The sequence below is a fragment of the Halichoeres trimaculatus genome, unplaced genomic scaffold (genome assembly GCF_033239565.1).
Source record: "Halichoeres trimaculatus isolate MK-OKI-2021-1 unplaced genomic scaffold, fHalTri1.1 fHalTri1_scaffold_19, whole genome shotgun sequence".
NCBI lineage: Eukaryota > Metazoa > Chordata > Actinopteri > Labriformes > Labridae > Halichoeres > Halichoeres trimaculatus.
Window position 1 is genome coordinate 5,191,353 of NW_027437197.1, and position 21,806 is coordinate 5,213,158.

General features: G+C 41.3%; 2 protein-coding genes across 4 annotated transcripts; one reads left to right on the forward strand and one right to left on the reverse strand.

The window, feature by feature from the left end:
* Positions 1-973: 973 nt before the first annotated feature.
* Positions 974-7,006, reverse strand: LOC141808741 (protein NLRC3-like). Of its 3 annotated transcripts, XM_074695433.1 has the most exons (11): positions 6,901-7,006; positions 6,651-6,806; positions 6,249-6,368; positions 5,842-5,961; positions 5,424-5,543; positions 5,290-5,333; positions 2,935-5,200; positions 2,254-2,427; positions 1,663-1,836; positions 1,376-1,546; positions 974-1,104 (listed from the first exon to the last, which is right to left on the reverse strand). In XM_074695433.1, the coding sequence occupies exons 2-11, from the start codon at positions 6,785-6,787 to the stop codon at positions 1,092-1,094; spliced, it is 3,339 nt and encodes a 1,112-aa protein (XP_074551534.1). In that variant the 5' UTR covers positions 6,788-6,806; positions 6,901-7,006; the 3' UTR covers positions 974-1,091. The 3 variants fall into 3 exon arrangements, with proteins under 3 accessions (XP_074551534.1, XP_074551535.1, XP_074551536.1); XM_074695434.1 differs by lacking the exon at positions 6,249-6,368; XM_074695435.1 differs by lacking the exons at positions 5,842-5,961; positions 6,249-6,368.
* Positions 7,007-9,131: 2,125 nt separating this feature from the next.
* On the forward strand, positions 9,132-21,482 carry itgb2 (integrin, beta 2). Its single transcript, XM_074695381.1, has 16 exons — positions 9,132-9,210; positions 11,234-11,285; positions 11,377-11,474; positions 13,711-13,912; positions 14,213-14,383; positions 14,465-14,706; positions 14,881-15,039; positions 15,141-15,236; positions 15,321-15,410; positions 15,530-15,667; positions 16,882-17,072; positions 17,174-17,406; positions 17,494-17,713; positions 17,820-18,034; positions 18,567-18,733; positions 18,938-21,482. The coding sequence occupies exons 2-16, from the start codon at positions 11,237-11,239 to the stop codon at positions 19,001-19,003; spliced, it is 2,337 nt and encodes a 778-aa protein (XP_074551482.1). The 5' UTR covers positions 9,132-9,210; positions 11,234-11,236; the 3' UTR covers positions 19,004-21,482.
* The last annotated feature ends 324 nt before the right edge of the window (positions 21,483-21,806 follow it).

Here is a 21,806-nt window from a genome sequence, read left to right on the forward strand (position 1 = left end):
GGAAACACATACATAGACCATTACTTATGTGCTAATCGTGATGAGTAGCGGTAAAAACCGTGTGCTCTTCAAATCATAGCCTCAACTGAGCTCTTCTTGTAGTGTTCACCTGCCAGTTTACCTAGTGATTGTGTACGTAACCAAAAACAAAAACTAAGGAAAATAGTTCATACATGGACCAGCTCCTGTCAGACAGCTGTTGTAACTGAGCGAAGAGAGCACATGGAAATAGTGCTGTCCTCCAGTGAAATAAAGAATGAATAAACAATAGTCTCTGAAATAACCTGAAACAGATAATATTAATAAAAAACAAAAGTGCAGTGAAATGTAACTAATAAAAATCAGATGTTGCTTTTGAAGTGGGGCTTAACGAATCATCACAGAGCAGCTATCAGCCGCCATTCCAACGGAAACAAAGCAGAAACAACTCGCCACTGTCCTTTAAAGATATAACAACCTTTACCCGAGCTCACAGGAAATACACAGGTCACATGATGTGTGTGTCTGCTGAGGACAGGGCTCTCTGTGTGTTTTCTGATGGGACGGAGGGACATTTAGGAGTAACTGGATGAAATATATGATTCATCTTGAGGATGAGTTCTGGGTTGAAAGTGCAGAAATATGAGATACTCCAGAAAAGAGACTGGACCAGATTGAGGCAGAGCTCCTTTCACAGAGCATGCTCACAAAGTGCTTTACAAGAAATCAGAAGAAGCATAAAATGCAACAATATGAGACACATCAGGAGCTCAAACGTGTCTTAAACTGTGTCATAAAGGCTTCAGTTGAAACGGCGTGTTTACAGAAGAGGAGAGCTCCAGAGAGCTGGAGCAGAAAGTTCAAAGGTTCCAGGGACAGACACACACTGTCTGAGAGCGGAGCTGATCTCAGAGCCGACTGCAGCACTGATATTCACCCACTGTGTTTCCTCTGACAGTCACTGCTGGATGAAGCTCTCCTCCTCATCCTCCTCCTCCTCTTCCTCTTCTTCTCATTAACACGGTGCAGTCAGAGCCTCTCCACACACAGGATGCTGCTGCTTCACCCTCTCTGGATCATCACCACTCTCACTGAGATCGCCACTGCCACTCTCAAAGCTCAAAGCTGAGGAGAGACGGAGACAGAGAGAGGTTCACTCAGTGAAAGCTGGAGCAGAGACTTCTTGGATGGTCAGTGTCATAAACCAACCGAGTGTTTGATTATTTGTCAGATTTTTACAGAAATAAAATTAAAGTGGCTCCAGCAACACAAACACGCCTGAAGTCAAAGTTCAGAGACTAAAAAGGGTCAACATATCTATCTCTGATGTGTTTCTAAATGTCTTTGTTATATTAAAGCTGAAAGCAGCAAGAGATGACCACAACACTGAACTGACCTCAGTGTCAGCTCTCTGTAGAGACGACTCTTCACAAGATCAGACAGCAACTGCATTTCTGGATCCTGCTGTTTATCGCCACAAAGCTCCAGCACTTTCAGGGAGGGGTTGGATTTGAGAGCAGAGGCCAGTGTAACACAGATGAACTCTGACAAACCGCAGTCTCTCAATCTGAATGAAAAATAAATGATGAAGATAAACGTTCATTATTACCCAATCAGATGTTTTCATGCTTCAAACGTGTAGCTCAACATAAAGTCCTAAACAAAGATCCTCAGTGAACTGACCTCAGAGTCTCCAGTCTGCAGCGTGGACTCGCCAGAAAACCACAGAGCAGCTCCACTCCTGAATCCGTCAGCTGGTTTTCATTTAGCTTCAGGTTTCTCAGATATGAGGGGTTGGACTCGAGAGCAGAGGATAGATGAACACAGCTGATCTCTGACAAACCGCAGTCCTCCAGTCTAAATAAAAACCAAATGATGTAATTTCAGAAATCATTCTGTGTTTAATAATCTGTTCAGGGTTGAAGAAGATGATTATGAAAATAGAAGCAGCTGAAGCCAACATTCCTCAGGTTAGAGACTGTCAAATTTAACATGTGAAAAAGCGCTCTCATTAATATTAATGTAAGTCAATCTTTAATCCCTGGCTGATTAGTCAGTTATTTTGGCAAAAGCTTTCTCTTCATTGTTTTTGAATCCTGCTCTCAGTTCTGGTTCTCCCTCTCATTTGGACCAGCTCAGGGATTAAACGTGACTGGGGTCTGGTCCTGATCTCCAGAGAACAAAAATATAAACACAACAGCTTTCATAAATAAACATCTAACAGTGTTCATCGTAACCAACATCTAAAGAGTGTGCTTCAGTCAGTGAACTGACCTCAGGGTCTCTAGTCTGCAATGAGGACTCCTCAGGGCGGCTGACAGGATCTTCACTCCTGAATCCTTCAGACTGTTTCTGCTCATGTTCAGCTCTCTCAGGTGGGAAGGGTTGGACTTCAGAGCAGAGGCCACAACTCTACAGTGAATCTCTGAGAGCCCACAGTCTGGAAGTCTGTTCAAACACATCATGTTACACTTTAGGAAACAGGTAGGTCACCATCTTCAATCAGGATTATAGTCAGTTTATTTTCCCATCTAAACAATTCTATAGGGATGGGTACCAAATTAGGTACTTTTAAAGGTACCGACCAAATTCTGTCTAAAGTATCAGGTACCAATTAATGTAAAATCAAAAGGTTGCATGTTTAGGTTCAAAATGCATCCTTGTGACTGTGAGGGATGAAAGAGGAGGTAATTATCCATGCTGAACATGAACACAGCATTGCAAGTTGATATAATAAGGAATCAATACGTTAAATATATATATATATATATATATTTAACAAATGGATATTTTTTACCACATAAAAACAAAAAAGTAACAAAAATTGGTACTGTTGAGTACCAGTATCGATTGACGGGTACCGGGCATCAGTATCCTATTGTTTCAAATGTGAAAGGTACCAATCCCTACTATTCTATCACACTGATTTCTAATGTTGATCTCAGATGAACTTACATCGCCTTCCTGCAGTTCCTCACAGCTGGAATCAGCCTCCGTCGTCCCTCAGCTGTTGTGTTGTACTTCTGCAGATCTAACACATCCAGAACCTCCTCTGACATCAGCAGCATGTAGGCCAGAGCAGAGCACTGGATCTTAGATAGTTTCTTCTCTGATCTGTTCTTTGACTTGAGGAACTCTTGGATCTCCCGATGGACAAAGGGGTCCTTCAGCTCCGTCAGGCAGTGGAAGATGTTGATGCTTCTGTCAGGAGAGACCCCATCACTGTTCATCTCCTTCAGGTTGTAGATGACTCTTTGGATCATCTTTGGACTGTTGTCTGTGTGATGCAGCAGACCTCCTAAGAGTCCCTGGTTTGACACAAGAGCCAGTCCATGGAGGAAGCGAGCAAACAGGTCCAGGTGACCGTTTCTACTGCTCAGAGCTTTCCTCATAGCTCCATCCAGGAGGTCTGACAGAGGGGAAACTTTGCCTTTCTGTTCCTCCAAAAAATCATCCAGTTCAGTTATGTAAGTAGGTTCATATTGAGTGCCTTTGGTCATCCGATAAGTCTCGAATGATGCTCTGTCATTGTCTCGCATCTTCAAAATCTCCCTCTTTACAATTGTGTCCTTATGTTCACATTTGAAGTCTTTTCCCATCAGATAGTCCTTGAGTGCTGCAAATTCACCATCTAGTCCCTTCAGAAAGTCCATTAGCACTGCGTTTTCCCTGTGTGTGAAGCAGTTGAAGATGTAGACTGCAGCCAGAAACTCCTGAACGCTCAGATGAACGAAGCAGTAGACCGTTTTCTGGAAGATCACACTCTCTCTTCTGAAGATCTCTGTACAAACTCCTGAGTACACTGAGACCTCTTTGACATCCAGACCACAGCGCTCCAGGTCTTCTTCGTAGAACAGGATGTTTCCTTTCTCCAGATGTTCAAACGCCAGCCTGCCCAGCTTCAGGAGAACTTCTCTGTCAGCCTCCATCAGCTCCTGAGGACTGGTCTGAGGACTGGTCTCATGACCCTCAGCATACTTCCTCTTCTTCCTCTGAGTCTGAACCAGCAGGAAGTGTAAGTACATGTCGGTCAGGGTCTGGGGCAGCTCTCCTGCCTGGTCTGTGCTCATCATGTGCTCCAGGACTGTAGCAGTGATCCAGCAGAAGACCGGGATCTGACACATGATGTGGAGGCTCCTGGAGGACTTGATGTGTAAGATGATTCTGCTGGACAGGGGTAGGGGGGTGGTTGCCCCCTCTTGTAGCCCAGGTCTTGAAAAATATGTGCCACAGTGATTTAGCTCTGGCCCTTTAAAAAGATCCCTGAAGCTACTCTTGAAGTACCCCTTCTTCTGGGCATCAGTGAAGACAGATACTTCTTTCGGCCTGTCCACAGGAAAAGGAAGGATTTGTTCGGCTGCTGAAAGACGAGAAGTGATCCTTCTGTCAGCCTGTCCACACATGAGGGAGGAATCTGATTGGTCACTCCAGGTTGAGAAGTGATCCAGATCCTTGAACCTCCTCTTGAAGTACTCCTCCTTCTGGGCGTCAGTGAAGCCTCGTACTTCTGTCAGCCTGTCCACACATAAAGGAGGGATCTGATTGGCCGCTGCAGGACGAGAAGTGATCCAGACCAGAGCTGAGGAAAGCAGGTTCCCCTGGATGAGGTTTGTTAACAGCACGTTTACAGAGCACTCCTGTGTAACATCAGACACACACTGAGTGTTGTGAAAATCCAGAGACAGTCTGCTTTCATCCAGACCGTCAAAGATGAACAACAGTTTACAGACAGCCAGCATCTCTGCCTCCAGCTTCTCTAATGTTGGATGGAAAACACGGAGCAGACTCAGGAGACTGTAGCGCTCCTCTTTGATCAGGTTCAGCTCCCTGAATGAAAGCAGAAGCACCAGACTGAGGTCTTGGTTCTCAGAGCCCTCTGCCCAGTCCAGAGTGAACTTCAGCACTGAGAAAGTTTTTCCAATCCCAGCCACACCATTTGTCAGAACCACTCTGAGCCCCTGCTGCCCAGGTAAGGCTTTGAAGATGTCCTGGACCTTGATGGGAGTTTCTTGGACGACCCTCTTGGAGGCTGTCTCCAGCTGTCTCACCTCATGTTGTGTATTCACCTCTTCACTTGGTCCCTCGGTGATGTAGAGCTCAGTGTAGATCCTGTTGAGGGGGGTTCCACTTCCTGCTTCATCACTTCCTTCAGTCACACGTTCACATCTCCTCCTCAGACTGACCTTGTGTTCATTGAAAAGCTCCTGCAGAGCAGCTGGCTCTGAAAAAGACCAGGGTCAGGGTCATGTCAGCGTGTTCAACAATGAGTTCAAGACCTGGTCACAGAAACAGACAGGTGTACAGGCTTACCTTGTTCAGGGCTGGTCTGGCTTGCTGTCTGAGGTCGTCGTGTTCTGGATCAGAAAGAAGTTAAAGTTTGATTATTTTTCTGGATAAAATAAAAAAATCAACAAACCACCTGGTGAGTAACTGAGGTCCCTTACTTTGTGTCTGAGGGTCCAGGTCCATTTCTGAAGTTATCAGGATGATCTTTGGACCTGTCACTCTTCAGAGACAAACAGCTGGGTCCAGGAGACTCTACTCTCCGTCCTTTGGTCTGAAATCTGAAAATTAAATATATTTTAATTCACATCACATCAAAGCTGGACTCTTTTTGTGACAACAATGTTTTTCTTAAAGATGTGAAACTTCTGCAGTCTGTAACCAGAAGGTTTAAAAATTTAACTTGTCTCAAATATCATCACAGATTTTCAAGCTGAACAGGACAGAAAGAAGAGACAGAAGCACTTCTTTCATACTCACTCAAAAATAATGGTTGGTGATTTCATTGTACAATATATTTAAGAAAAATACATAAAAGAAAATCAACAAACTACCTGGTGAGTAACTGAGGTCTCTTACTTTGTGTCTGAGGGTCCTGGTTCCTTTCTAAAGTTTTCAGGATGATCTTTGGACCGGTCACTCTTCAGAGACAAACAGCTGGGTCCAGGAGACTCTGCTCTTTGTCTTTTTCTCTGAAATCTGTAAACATACATATTTTAATTCACATCACATTAAAGCTGGACTCTTTTCGTGACAACAATGCTTTTCTTAAAGATGTGAAACCTTTGCAGTTGGTAACCAGAAGGTTTAAAAATTTAACTTGTCTCAAATATCATCACAGATTTTCTAGCTTTAAAGGACACAAAGAGGAAGATGGAAGCACTGCTTTCAAACTCACTCAACACTAATGACTGGTGATTTAATTTTAAGCGAACACATAAGAGAAAAATCAACAAACCACCTGGTGAGTATCTGAGATCTCTTACTTTGTGTCTGATGGTCCAGGTCCATTTTTGAAGTTATAAGGATGGTCTTTGGACCGGTCACTCTTCAGGGACACACAGCTGGGTCCAGGAGACTCTGCTCTTTGTCTTTTTCTCTGAAATCTGCAAACATACATATTTTAATTCACATCACATTAAAGCTGGACTCTTTCTCGTGACAACAATGCTTCTCTTAAAGATGTGAAACCTTTGCAGTTGGTAACCAGAAGGTTTAAAAGTTTAATTTAACCTGAGATATGATCATAGATTTTCTAGCTTTAAAGGACACAAAGAGGAAGATGGAAGCACTTCTTTCAAACTTACTCAAAACTAACGACTGGTGATTTAATTTTAAGCGAATACATAAGAGAAAAATCAACAAACCACCTATCTGAGATCCCTTACTTTGTGTCTGAGGGTCCAGGTCCATTTCTGAAGTTATAAGGATGATCTTTGGACCTGTCACTCTTCAGAGACACACAGCTGGGTCCAGGAGACTCTGCTCTCTCCTCCTCCTCTTCTTCTTCTAATCTACCACTCATGTTCTATGGAAATGAATTTCTGTTAATGCATCCAAAAACAAAAACAAAAAAACCCTTATTCATTGTCGAACAAAAACGATAAAACAGCCAGACCTCAAAAATGAAATCTTTACCTAAAAGTTGCACCACAGAGTGGACTTCTCCAGAGTGTGTCGTCTATGACTGATCACAGACTGATGTGACATTTCAGTTCTGACGTAATTAAGATTTTTCAGGATCCTGGAAGTTTTATTGACAAGATACAGAAGTTAGAAGTTAAGCTAGGCACACAAAAATTAGCATAGCAGGGAACACACACACACACACACACACACACACACACACACACACACACACACACACACACACACACACACACACACACACACACACACACACACACACACACACACACACACTTTTCACATCCTTTCGTTGTTTTACAGCTCGAAAAGAGAAAACGTAGAGGAAAAAAAATAACAAATGTTGGATTAAGACTCACTGCGCCTCATTTTCCCGCTCCGTTCCTCAAAGCAACATGGCGGCTGAGAGGAATAGTTTCACTTTCGAGCTGGACACCTCCTCCCTGTTCCCAGAAACTGTATAGCTCCTCCCTCCCTCCCTCTCTCTCTCTCTCTCTCTCTCTCTCTCTCTCTCTCTCTCTCTCTCTCTCTGTGTGTGTGTGTGTGTAGCTTTTAGATATTGAATTTCTGTCCCTCCATATTGTGTCATGACTTCATTTCTGAGGCAATAAGCCATTAATATCTTCAGCACTTTCAGAAAAGTCATTTCTCACTTAATGGCCAATTTGTTGCCGAACACTGAAGTTTCTCACAGAAAAGATAACATATTGTCAAACTAAAGACACTGACTGAGCACAGTATGAAGAATCAGGGGAATCATTGTTTTAAGTGCCATACAATTAAGGCTCATGCTTTAATCTAAAATGTTTCTACATCAAGCTGATTTTTGATATTTATGTACATTTACATTAGGAAACTGCAACATCTTCATAACAGTGAAGGACAGACCAGTCACTGTGACACAGTGCAAATGTATGATATCAGGTTAATCTGCACATTTATTCAGCAGAATACAAGTGAATGTTTCCACTCTGACCAGATTTATTCACATTTTGTTTCCACAGACTGAGTAGTTTCTGTTTGTTCACCTTTGTTTTTTTTTTTCTTTCTTTCTTTTCTTTTTCTTTTTCTTTTTGACTTTACAATATGGTGGGTTGAAAGAGACAGTCACAATACATAAATGACACGAAAAACTCTGAAACTGAAACTGAAGCACTGTGGTTTATCTTTAAAATGTTCATTGTTGCTGGTTTAAGATGCTGCAGCTCTTTCACAATTAATTGTTTGAGTTGTTTGTTCAGTATTAATTTGCAGCCTTGTAAATATAAGCTCCACTGAATGTACATATCCTGACTAGGGACATTAAAATTCTTAACCTAACTTTCCTGCCTCATCCATAATAGTATACATTATATAGCCTTAGTGTTGAATATATATATATATATATATATATATATATATATATATATATATATATATATATATATATATATATATATATATATATATATAGCATGAACAAAAACGTTTTTTTTTTGTTTTGTTTTGTTTTTTTTTCAAAAAAATTGTTTGTTTTAGGTGTCTGGGGTTGCCAGAAACTTATGATGTGAAAATGGGGTCACAGCCCAAAAAAGGTTGAGAACAACTAGAGTTAGATCCACTGCCATGAAGCTGGGAGTGTCTGTGCTCTTCTCAGGAAGAAAAGGTGGAAAGTTTAAAGGTACAGTGCGTGGTTCTTCTGTTACAGAAACATTCACTGATGATCCTTCAGTGTATGTTTGATTTCTGTTAATTAAACTATTGTATTGATAATAATTCTCTGAAATCAGCACACACATCACTCCATCATCAGGTGTAATGATCAGTTGAATTATGATAACACTATGTTGATAATAGGGTTAGGAGTGCAAGTGCCAGTTAAAGACAGGAAGCTCTGGGACTTCCGGGCTCATCTATGGTCACTGACTTTAAACTAAGCTCTTTGTTTTCTTTTTATCTCTTAGCACGCCTCTTTATGTTGTGTATCATTCAACTTTTCTGACAACAGCTGTCTGTCTCTGCTTTGAACAAGAAGACCCCAACAGGAAGCAGGTTGAACATGATGCAGAGAAGAAGTGCTGGGTGCTTCGTCTTCGTCTAGCCAAGTCCCTACATGTCATTTCATGACTAATGCATGGCCCAGTTAAAGGTCTTACGGTTAGTACTGTGCAGATTATTTTTAAATACTCTTGTAACAACCCTTCCTCTAAACTCAGTTGCTTCACTTCTCACTTCCTACCCATGTGGGTGGAGTCTCACCTTCAAAATAGTGTTTAATGCAACAGTTACCCCACAGAAGACAGCTGCTCCTTCCTGTCAGTGGTAAGTTTACTCTTTTTTTTTAACACAGAAAAGTTTCACTCAAGCAAAGATTAACGCTAAATGTAATTTTGTTGCTGTTCGAAATGAGCTAAAAGATGGAATAAATGTAAATGATGAATAATCACATTTCTGGTATGCTTCACTGGAAATTTATAACACGCCACAAGAGGAAGAAGGAGCTCTGAGTTTACAGTATAGGAAGTTGACTGCTCACAGACACAGTTAAAAGATGATGCATCCGCTTCTGAATTCTGATCTCTTCTATTTAGTCTCAAAGGGTGATATTGATTTATTTTTTACTTGTTTTATGTTAAAAAGTTGACTTTTCCTGTGTAAGGTTTTGTCATGATGACGCTGTAGTCACAGTCTGGATATTCTGACAGAGAAAACCTTTCAGCATTAAGTCTTGAACAAACTGAGCGAATCACTGAGCCTGACACTTAGGAATTAGAAGAACAAGCTGGTACCTTTGATCTTGTGGAAGGAAACCTATGTGGCAGAGCTAAAAACCGCAGTTACTCCAACGTCCACTTGAGGCTGGCTCCAAAAGCCCTGAAAGCCACACAGGCACCCATTAACACACACACAAAAAATCAGGTTTACAGTCTGCACACAATGTATGGAGACAAAATGATGTATAACTCAGTAATTTCAAGGATGCTAAGATCCAGGTGTTATGTAAAAATGGCGGTCGAGCTGAAACTCGATGTAGAAATGATTAGTCCTGTGCAAGAGCCTTCTGATAATGCTGTTGATTTTCTTATGGTTTTGAGCTCTGATGCAGTCATTTCCTCTCATTTGCAGCCCCTTGTTTCACATTCACCTTCTCATTTTATTTACATGATCCAAAAAACATCCAAACTAGGGAAGAATCTTTAATCTGGTTCAGATCTGCAACTCAAAAGTGTTCATTTCACTGATTTCAGTAGGGAACAACAAGCAAAATGAGCCACTATTGCCCCCTATATGTGCTTTACATCATATAGTCGTGGTATTACCTTACGCTAATTCTTTAGCACATATCAACCTTTCATTTTTTCTGTGGATTTCTTCTTGTGTGTTTGAAGTCAGGCCAGATTGATTTGTTATTCACATTTAAAAATAACACAAGTGCCCCAAAAAGTGATAAGGTACAACGATGATATCCAGTGACACTGAACTGAGTATTTAGACAAGATTCACAAAGCAGAAGAAGAGTTCAGAGTTTGTTGAATCAGGAAGTCAATGCACAAAAAGTCAAAACAGTTCAGGTAAAAGTTTCCTCAAACTTTCAGGAACAAAAGGATGGTCGATTTCGAGCAAAATGGTCGAGCAAAAAACTACTTTAACTTTTATTCCCTTTCATTGTCATATATAATATTTTGATGACCCATCAGCTGTTTCTTCATCTGTGAATAAGTGATGCTTCAAGCGAGCTGCTGGTTTAAAAAGTCTCATATCAGGTCTCTCAAACCCATAAAAGTAGTAAAAGTTAAATAAGGAAGAATTAAAGTGGTTGATTCTCTGTTCTGAGTCTCACAAAGAGGAAATGCGAAGATGTCACAACACTTCACTCTTTGCTTTATCCTTTTATGGTGTTGACAGAGACGTGTCTGTGTGCAGGAAGCCTTGTGACCGAGTTTTAAGCTCACTACGTGGGAGGATGTGTCACAGATATCAGAACAACGATTCTGAAGTTGAATCCTAAAAATATATTTGCCCTGATTGCATAATATTTCTGTTGGAGAAGTGGGGAAGTAGGCGATATTTCTGGTTCAGGGGGTCAGGATTATTGAGCTTTGTCAACACTTGCAGAAGTGAAGCATGTCCCTGTCTAAGTCTTTAAACCTCAAACTGAACGTCTGAAAACAGACTCGCAAAAATACAAGCGAAACTGTCTGCTTCTAAAAAAGGTGAAGAAGTTTGTTCGTTTTCTTTTTTTTCTCTCAGCGCTCTTTTGTTTCTCTGAGCGCATACATATTGTTAGAGTTCATACTCTGAGAGCCACTGACAGTCTGCTAAATGTCTGTTTACCCATCTGTAGGAAATGGATCCACACTGGCTGTTTCTCCTGCTCCTGCTCATGGTCAGAGATGGTGGGTTGAATTATGAAAGATCCAAATGATGTGATTAAGATTTAATCCTTTTTTGCTGATTTTTCATAAGGTTCGTTTTTTTATGCTTCAGGGTCAAGTCAACAAAAAGAAGTCTGCTCAAAGTCTGTGGTCAACTCCTGTGATGACTGTATTCGCTCTGGACCCTTCTGTGTGTGGTGTAAACAACTGGTGAGAGTCACACTTCATGAAACCAGAATCAGAATCAGGATACTTTATGGATCCCTGAGGGGAATTTTAATTTCAGTTACATCCCTTCCAAGACATATAAGAAAACAAACATGGGGAAACACAGAAATGGAATGAACCCAGGAACTGCCAGCTAACCAGCGCCCTTTGCAATAGATATGAAAAAACAACAACAATGGGAGAAAAGATGAGAAAAAAAAGTTCAATTCCAGAGTATTTCCAACAGGGGGTGTAGTTTGAGATTGAGAAAAAAAAACCTCAACATATAAGCACATGATAAGAACAAACATAAACTTTAAGACTTGAACAAATGTCACTGCTCAGCCACAGAGGGGCGCACACGCAGCCTTACTCGGGTATGCGCATCAACCCTCTGCAGCTGAACTGTAACAGAGAGAGGTTCACAGGAGAAAAGTGCGGGATGGGAGGGGTAGAGCATCTGTCTGCATACCATCTGGGAGAGTAGGGTGCTTATCAGCCTACCAAGGCCAACACGGAGGAGCCGAAAGAGAGAGAAAGATTGTTTGGGTCAGGCAGACACACTGAAGAGTTTTTCCGTCTACCTTGAAGTGATATTCCGGGATGGAACAAGTTTAGGGCAGAAATTACCCCTACAGCAGTGTTTTTGTGCAGCAGAAGCCCAGGGCGCTCGCACCAAACACCCCCTCCCTGCTCCTCTGCCGGTTTGCTCTGCACTCAGACGGGGCCATATTTTACTTCACCAAAACCACAAATAAACGGACTCCCACTGAAAAAGTCTGATATCAGTCTGCATTCACGCTTTATCTAGAGAATTTTCAGCGCGTTACTTTCACACAAAAACACCACTAAATAAGGCTCTAGTTCTCATCGTGTCTCTTTGTCCTGGCAGACTACCTGCGTTTGTTAATATCTGGCACGCCGCGCACGCGGACTGATACACTAAGCGGCGAGCGCCTTGTAGCCAGCTGTGGCTCTGCAGCGGAGGTAGTGCCGTTTTACGACCCGATGAGAACTAGAGCCTTATTTAGTGGTGTTTTTCTGAGAAAGTAACTCGCTGAAAATTCTCTAAATAAAGCGTGAATGCAGACTGATATCAGATTTTTTCGGTGGGAGTCTGTTTATTTGTATTTTTGGTCAAGTAAAATATGGCCCCGTCTGAGTGCAGAGGAAACCGGCAGAGGAGCAGGGAGGGGGTGTTTGGTGCGAGCGCTCTGGGCTTCTGCTGCACAAAAACACTGCTGTAGGGGTAATTTCTGCCCTAAACCTTGTGATAGGACCCAACTTGTTCCATCCCGGAGTATCACTTTAAACCCCCCACTGGTCAAACTCTGTGGTGATCCAAATGACCTAATTTGGTGGCCCATTACAGCTGAGCCGAGCTGACAACTTCTCTAAGTTGTTATCCATCCTGTGAAGAAGTCCAGGAATCACTTTCTGCCTTCGATAAAGATCGCATATCCCTTGAGTCTGAGTGTTGAAAGCCCTGCACAATCTCTCAGTGATGGGCAGCTTATAACCTCAAATTGCTGGCTGTGTCTTCAGAAGTTTGCGGTAAATCAGGAAACCGCCAGCTCCAAACAGACGAAAGCCTGTCAATATAATTACAAATATGTAGAAATCTTCAACATCCTCGACGTAACGGATCGACAGGTATATGATCCTCCAGGAATCCCAGGAGTCGGTCGTATACCCGGCTGCAAATGTTCCACTGGGGCAGGCAGGCACCCCTCTTTTCCCAGTTTCCTTGTTGAGAAAATTTGATCAATTGCGTTGAGAGACCAGCCGATCAAATCCATGGTTTCAGGTTTTGGATGAGATACAAAAAGAGGCCCTGATAGTTCAGACAGAGACAGACCCAGATAGGGAGGAGGGAGCTAGAAGAAAAGCATCCACCTTCATTGAGAGCAGAAAAGAAGACAACAAAAAGAAGTCTGTGGTCAACTCCTGTGATGGCTGTATTCGCTCTGGACTGGTGAGAGTCACACTTCATGAAACCAGCTTTACCAGAGGTGTTACGACACAAAATCGTCCAGTAACTGAGAAACTTAGTGAGCTCTACCAGAAATGACAAAGTCAAAGAAACAAGAAGCAATAGATTTTCTGTACTTCCTGTGTGAGGCCTTTCTCCAGCTCTTCACTATCATTGTTCCTTATATATTCAATCTGTTGTTTAAGTTTCCTAAACTGCAGCTCCTCCTGATTCCTCCAGTAACACATCCTTCTCTGATACTTTCAGAATTACACCAAAGACGGTGAGCAGGATGCCGCTCGCTGTGACACCAAAGCTAAACTTTTGGAAAAAGGCTGCCCGGCTGAAGAAATCGTCTCTCCTTCGAATTTTATAAACACTGACAAGGACGATCCGTTGTCGGAAACGTTCGACCTGCAGGAACCAATCCAGCTGAGTCCTCAGAAGGTCAGCCTCGAACTGAGACCAGGTCAGTAGTGTCGCTTTGAACACACATTTCAAAACAATGCTTTTCATTTTAACATAAGACACACAATTTTTTTATAAGCTATTCAGGGGCTTTCTATGCCTTTGAGCAGACAGAAGAGGAGACACTAACTATCGACAGAAGAGGATTAGGGCCAGTAAATAATGAAATACTTAATACTTAATTTTCTCAAAATTTTGAGAATTATTACTAAAATCTTTGAATTCTGAGGGTAAAAAAGTCAGAAATCTGGGGAAAGTCACCATTCTATCTATTTTTATTCTGTCTTTTTAATATTTCCAGGACTCCCGGAGACGTTCAGAGTCTCCTTCAAAAGAGTTCAGGGGTACCCTGTGGATCTGTACTACCTGATGGATTTATCGTACTCCATGAAAGACGACTTGGAAAACGTCAAAGAGCTGGGAAAGAAACTTTTTGATACTCTGAAGAAGTTCACTCAGCATGCTCAAATAGGTAGAATACACCTTAAAATGAAAGTGATTTGCTATTAAAGTCCAGATCCCTGACATTAAAAGTCAAATTCTCAATTTTTAGGGTTCGGAGCGTTTGTGGATAAAACGGTTCTCCCCTACACCAACACCAACGAGAAGAAGCTACAGAAGCCGTGTGATGAAGACTACCAGCAGTGTCAGGCTGCCTTCGGGTACAGACACGTCCTCAGTCTGACGGCGAGTGAAGCAGAGTTCAGGAGGGAAGTGAACAAGCAGTCGGTTTCAGGAAACCTCGACATACCTGAAGGAAGTCTGGACGCCATGATGCAGGCCGCTGTGTGTGGGGTAAGATACAGGCTGTTTTCCAAACCACCTACAACATACTACATGTGAATGTAGTATGTAGTGAGACCACAACCTGACAATCTGTTTTTTTATTGTTTGTTTTATCTCTTTAATATTGTTTGTCTTGGTACCGTTTAGTTTTTACGATTGATTTCTACTTTTTGGATCTGTCAGGATAAGATCGGCTGGAGGAACAGCAGCACTCGGCTCATCGTTCTGACCACAGATGCTGGTTTCCACATGGCAGGTGACGGTAAACTGGCCGGTATTCTGGAACCAAATGACGAGACATGTCACTTGACAAACAACCTTTACACCAAGAGCTCTGAGTTTGTGAGTACGGCTTCCCAAAGGGTCAAAAAGGCTTGGGATAAAATCACATATCAGTGAAAATGAACAGACACTATTCTAATCAGTGTGCACTCTGTGTCCAGGATTACCCGTCTGTTGGACAGTTAGCGGCACAGCTTGCAAAAAACAACATTCAGCCCATCTTTGCAGTAACAAAAGAGGTGGAAAGTGTGTACAAGGTGAATAAAGTTTCTATTGATTTATTTCAGTAAACACCTTTCCCTTGCTCACTGGCTCTTATCCTCATCTTGTTTTTATTGCAGCAACTCTCTGCTATGATTTCTTCATCTGAGGTCGGTGTTTTGTCAGCGGATTCCCGAAACGTTGTCGAGTTGATTGAGGGTGCTTACAAAGCAAGTGGCCATTTTTTTCTCTTTAGTTTTTTGCACGTTTATATCAGATATGTGTAACCTAACTATTTACTTTGAATGATTTTCACTTTCTTTTTTGTTTGTCTGTATTGAAACAACAGAAGTTATCTTCTAAAGTTACTCTGACTCATGAAAATCTGCCGGACAATGTCAGAGTCAGCTTCACTCCGATATGTAAAAAACCCATACAAACAGGGGACAGTGAAGGCGTTTGTGACGACGTGCTGGTGAATGAGAAGGTACGTTTTCCCTAATTTTACTTTTTTGACTATTAAAGGTCCCATATTCTGCTCCTTTTCTGCAGTTTAATATGGATCATTGATGTCTTTATGAAGTGGTAGTAACATGTTTTGGTCCAAAAAGCCAATAAATCAAACACAGCAGCATTGTTTCCAGGCTCTCATAGCCCCTCTGTTCAGAACGCTCTGATTTAGTGGGCGTGGCCTTCATATGTAAATGAGCCACCGCTGCCACTGAGAGCGGTGCCAGGAGCTCCGAGTGCACAAGGTTTAGAAAACAGCGAAGCTCGTTTACCGTAACACTACAGGCCAAAACAACAGGCTAACCGCAGCTAAAGTTAGCATCCTGAAGCTAACATAGAGACAGCGGGGACACTGAGGAAAAGCTCTTACATCTGCTCCACAGCACACAGCATTTAAAATACTCACATTTCCAGGGTCCCAGGTTTGTTGGTGGATGGTTGGTAATGCACCTGGATTCAGGACCAGTCTATTGGCTAGCCCTCTGTTGGACTGTCCACAGTTGGAAAAGCAGTCGGCCGTGAAGTGACTAGCACACACATGCACAGTTTTACTGAGTGTAGCTGGAACATTTCCTTGATAAATGAACTCTAGCCACTTAGTCTTGTCTTCTTTCGAGATGGGAAGCTTGAGCATGGAACTATGTGGCTGTTTACAGCCAAAAACAGAGCAGTGATGGCTCTCTAACTTTGGCATTCTCCTCCCCGCTGCTGGAGAGATTTCTCCAGAGAGTGGGCAGGGAGGAGGTTCGGGGGTATCTGCTCCAGTGGACCAATCAGATCAGACTTGCTCCCGATTGGTCAAAAAAGGGAATCGCTGACATCGGCAAATCCCCAAAATCCAAACAGCTCGTTTTAGGTCAGGATTTTACACTTACAAGCACTACTAAGTACAGGTTTTGTCATTAAATATCACATTTTGTGGGCTGGGGAGAAAGCCAAAGACCCACAAATTTCACTAAAAGATTTAATACAGTGATTTTTGCACAATATGGGACCTTTAAATTAATTGATTGATTGACTGTTAGGTTGGTTTGCTGGATGACTTACTGCTGATTTGATTGGCTGGTCAATAGACCCATTCATTGGCCTGATGTTTGATTTGTTGGTCTGATCAGCCCCTGAACTGACTCTCATCCAGTATTGAACATCTTGGTGTCTGAAATGTTTCTCACCTCTGATCGCTCTCTGCAGATTCACTTCGACATCACGGTGACAGCGGACTCATGTGTAACTGATAAGTCCTTCACTATCAGACCTCTGGGTATCAAAGACACTCTGACAGTGAGTTTGTCCACAAAGTGTGAATGCCAGTGTGATGAACCGCTCATCAAAAACCACATACACTGTAAGGGTAATGGACAAGTCACCTGTGGAATCTGCAGGTGAGATCTTTGGAAAATGACAGTCACAAAATAAGTTCTTTAAATAAGTTAAAGATTGTTTGCTCGATGGATTAATCCTCTGTTTTCTGATTCGTGCTCAGCTGCAGCCAAGGCTTCGTCGGTCAGTTTTGCGAGTGTTCGGTCGGAGATAAGGACGAGCAATCGCTGCGAGCTCTCTGTCAGAAGGACAACAACCCCGAGTGTGAAGGCCGAGGAGACTGTGTGTGTGGCCGCTGTCAGTGTCACAGCACCGAGAGAGGAAATAACTACTATGGGAAATTCTGCGAGTGCGACGATGAGCACTGTGAAAAGTTTCAGAACAAACTCTGCGGAGGTAGATGTCACCACATTTTAAACCTCATGAAGAAGAACTTGTAAAAACCAAATTCACCCACTTTAACTTCCTGTCTTTACCTTGTAGGGAATGGGAAATGTAAGTGTGGGACGTGTGAATGCAACCCAGGCTTTAAAGGCTCAGCATGTCAGTGTGCAAAGTCTGACGATGGCTGTCGAACTGAAAACAACACCGTGTGCTACGGTAGAGGAGAATGTAACTGTAACCGCTGTGAGTGTTATGGAGAATACCAACGTCCGCGCTGCCAGTTTTGCCTGGGCTGTACCGACCCCTGCAAGACCAAAGTGTGAGCACTTCTACAGAATAACACTGGAATTAAAGGTCATCAATCACTGAGGAAACACTCCCTGAGCTCAGTAGAATTAACTGTTTTTTATGAAATCTGTTTTCAGGGATTGCATCGAATGCAAGGCCTTCCAGTTTGGTGTCTTTGCAGACAGCTGCAACACATCCTGCTCAAGCATTCAAGAGATAGAGATGGTTGATCAGTTCAAAACCCTGACCAAAGAGTGTGAGCATAAGGACTCCAAGAGCTGCTGGATCAAGTTCAAGCTGGAGCAGTTAACTGGAATGGACAGATACAAGGCTGTGGTCCTGAGGAAGAGAGGTAGGTAGCTTCAAAAACTCTGTTACATTGAAAAATAGCCTAGCTAAAGACATTTTAAGCTGTTGAAATTAATAATCTATCACAGAGAGCTAGAGGTGAGAGAAATATCCAACTACTATAAATCAGGATTTTTTTGTTTGACATCTGAATTGAGATTTTTTGTCAATTCTTTTTAAAATTCAAATTCCTCATTTTAGTCTCTGTTTATAAAGTGGATTGAAAAACAGTTACCACTTTTCTCCAGCAGAGGACAACATGCTTCTCTCTGACTCGCGTGCATTTAATTCATTTTATGGCTCCTGGTGTAGTCTGTAGACATCATCATCATCATTTATCTTTTTCCCTTGGTCTGGTGTTAAAAAAGCAAGCTAAAAATCGTAAATATCAAAGAATCGCAATTTAAATCGTATCAGCACCCCAAAAATTGTAATAGATTCGAATCATGAGAATAGCATATAGTCCCAGCCCTATGGAGAACTGTCACGCAGGATCCCTCAGCATGTTAAATGTGTTTTATATCATCTTCCTTCAGAGTGTCCAGAGCCACCCAGCGTCGCACCGATCATTGGAGGATCTGTCGCAGCTGTGGCCTTGATCGGCATCCTGCTGCTGATGCTCCTCAAGTTACTCATCTACTTTAAGGACCTGAAAGAGTTCAAGAAATTTGAAAATGAAAAGAAGAAGTCCAAGTGGGCAGAGGTGAGGCAGTTTGGTGTTACTTCTTAGGAGATGGAGGCTGGTAGAAACTGCCTGTTTCTTCGCCAATAACCCACCAGCCTTTTGACAGTCATGATCCTCTTTTTTAGTGTGCTGAACACTTTGATTGATTTGAATTTTATCATAACTAATTATCCTTAATCAGTGATAAAAGTTACTTAATGTTGAAAATTTCTCTGCTGCCAGGCTGACAACCCTCTGTTCAAAAACGCCACCACCACAGTCACCAACCCCACCTTCACCGGAGAGTGACCAGAGTCAAAGACCCAACCTGCATTGGAGAAAAACCAGAGACTACTGGAATAATTTTGTATAATAACATTTTTATCTTCATTTCCTGTTATTTGTGTTTTATTTTTCTTAAATATATCACAATTTGCACATATTTGCTCATTTAAGTTGAACTTTATGTATAGCTGTGCAGCTGTAAGTATTTTTTTTATGGGTTTGAGTTTTTAGGAGTGCCATTTTTATGAGGCCCCGGTTGTAGAGTTGCACACACTGCAAGTAAAAACATTTCTCCACATTTAGCTCTAAAACATCACCTTTTCTGCAGATTTAGAGAAATATTTGTGACTATATTTGTCAAATATTGCATATAAATGTTGAATATTTTATCTAAATGTTGAATGTTATTTATAAATGTTATAAATGGATGTCCTGATGCTAAATATTTGGCTACGTTTCTAAACCAAGCAGCAACCCCCGGTCTAAGAATATGAGACAATGAAGAAGTGCTAAAATCTGCTGTTTCTTAAGTGTCTGCTTGAGGCTGGCTCCGGAAGTACCGGATTTCACATACACACCAAGACAAAAAAAGGCCGATTTCAAAGCATAAATTAACCTATTTACAGCCTGGTTAAAAAAAAAAAAAGTCTCCTAGATGAGTTGCTTTTTTTTTTATCTTACTCGGCCGTTCAGAGGTTAAGATCGCGAGCTCGCCCAATCAGAGTCACAGCTCAGGGTCACGTGACCGACAAGCGCCCAATAGCTTTACGAGAAGCCCTTGCCAGTACTAATGTAGCCTCTGCAGCCGATGGGATTTATTTTCTGTTTCAGAAACAGACGGGTGATGTCGGGGAGATCATAGACATTATATACGTATGTATATATGTCTATGGGGGAGACTACGTCCATGTTTTATACAGTCTAAGTTCTTAACATTTAGCTAAGATTTCTAAATATTTAGCTAATATGCAAATTTACACTCCCGCCTGCCGGTTACTACCAAAATAAAAGATCGAGGAAGCGGTTTTGAGAATGTCAAGCTCTACTTTTTCAATGTTGACCACAGGATCATTAACAGCGCCACCACAGCACTTGGTAAGTTTATTTTCCAACGGCTGATTTAGCCGACTGTGTTCAACTTTCTCAAAATCCGCCTGGCTGGATCGGTTTCTCGAACTTTTATTTTGGTACTTCCGGCGGGCGGAAGTGTGAAATTGCATGTTAGCTCAAGATTTAGATTCGTGACTTCATATTAAGAAACTTAGCAAATATTTAGAAATCGTTGCTTAAGATTTTTAAGTTTTTGATAAATATTTAGTCTTAGCTAAATATTTTTAATGAAAGTAAATGTTTAGAATCAGGACATTCATTAATAACATTTATAAAACCTGATTAAGATTTAGATAAAACATTCAACATTTATGTATAATATTTGACCAATATATTTCACAAATATTTCTCTCAATCTGCAGAAAAAATGTTTTTTTTAGAGCTTAATGTGGAGAAATGTTATTTGCAGTGTGTGCAACTATACAACTTAACCTGTTTTTTTTTTCATAGTTTTGAAATGACGTTTGGGGAAGAACCTACAAAACGATCAGAAGACAGCGATCAGGCTCAGAAACCAAGCTGACTATCAAGAGCTTACACACAAGTTATTTATAAATGTACAGGCTCTAAAATTTGTCGAGCCTGTGGATTTGAGAATAGTCTTACTGATGTCCAATGTTGCTGTTCCAATATCAGCTACCAGATTGTATACAGAGGTGTTTTGAGATAAGTGTGAGTATGAACTGAGGGGTAGTTGTATATTTGCAAAAACAAACAGCAGAACAACGTTAAACTACGATGTGTCTCTGTGCACTGGGTTAGTCTGTGGAATGGATTAAGGCACAGAAATAAAAGAATATCAAATGCGCTAAATTTAAAAAACAATTTAAACAAAAAAGATGATTGTAAAGTACAGCAATGGCGTGTAAAAACCTTATCGTGTTGGAGATTTTGGATGGACAAAGGGCCTATGTGTGATGAATGAGTATTTGACTATGTTTATCTTATTGTTGTATATAAATTTAAAGGAAGCTGGTTAAAAGATGAGTTTGAATAGGGTAGGTGAAATAAGCAAAGGCTTCAGCATACACCTTTTGTACTGTTTTGCTATTTGTTTTGTTGATTTCCTTATTGTTGACTGTTTGGTGTTGACGCAGAAATGGCATTAACTCAGTAATTGTACATTTACTCTTCATTGTGCACATGAGTTTTTATGTCAAAGTGACCAAAATTAACCTTAACTAAACTAAACTAAAATTATATTTGGTGTAAATATTGCACATCCTTATACATGTGAAGTCCCTTACCTTACATTGCCAGCAAGTCGTTTTCCTGGTGGCTTAATTTTTGTATAGATCGCATCCATGTTACCGGATGCCTTGATCTTGGAAATTTTAGCCCGTAATCTCAAAATATATTTTCTTTCCAATACGGTGGCCACTACCGTTGTAAAGAGCATAGATAAGAGTGGTTGCTGACGTTTATCATTCTGTAAACAACAGCAGTGGTACAGAAGTGTAGCGCGATTCTGAACAATATATGGATGTTTTATAGTTAGAGGATTTTTTTAATGTATAATGCTGGATGAATTAAACCTTTGAAAAAATTGAGTATTTTCTCTGTTTTATTATTCACATGATGTTTGCTCTAGTTTAGTCTCCACCAACTCTCTGTGTAAAATACTTCCTCTTTAATCATCCAAAGCTCAACCTGTGTTACTTCTTGTCTGGGCTCTAATGATATAATGCTGATGACAGATTCCCCTTGTTCTTACCAC

What these genes read in the sequence shown, in the direction of transcription:
- itgb2 (XM_074695381.1), top strand. Translation starts at nt 11,237, where the DNA reads ATGGATCCACACTGGCTGTTTCTCCTGCTCCTGCTCATGGTCAGAGAT. An exon ending in CAGCCTCGAACTGAGACCAG is followed by an intron (nt 13,913 to 14,212) that starts GTCAGTAGTGTC and finishes TAATATTTCCAG; the next exon opens with GACTCCCGGAGACGTTCAGA. An exon ending in ACACCAAGAGCTCTGAGTTT is followed by an intron (nt 15,040 to 15,140) that starts GTGAGTACGGCT and finishes CTCTGTGTCCAG; the next exon opens with GATTACCCGTCTGTTGGACA.
- LOC141808741 (XM_074695433.1), bottom strand. Translation starts at nt 6,787, where the DNA reads ATGAGTGGTAGATTAGAAGAAGAAGAGGAGGAGGAGAGAGCAGAGTCT. An exon ending in CCTGGACCCTCAGACACAAA is followed by an intron (nt 5,334 to 5,423) that starts GTAAGGGACCTC and finishes TTTCTGATCCAG; the next exon opens with AACACGACGACCTCAGACAG. An exon ending in AGGAACTGCAGGAAGGCGAT is followed by an intron (nt 2,428 to 2,934) that starts GTAAGTTCATCT and finishes GTGTTTGAACAG; the next exon opens with ACTTCCAGACTGTGGGCTCT.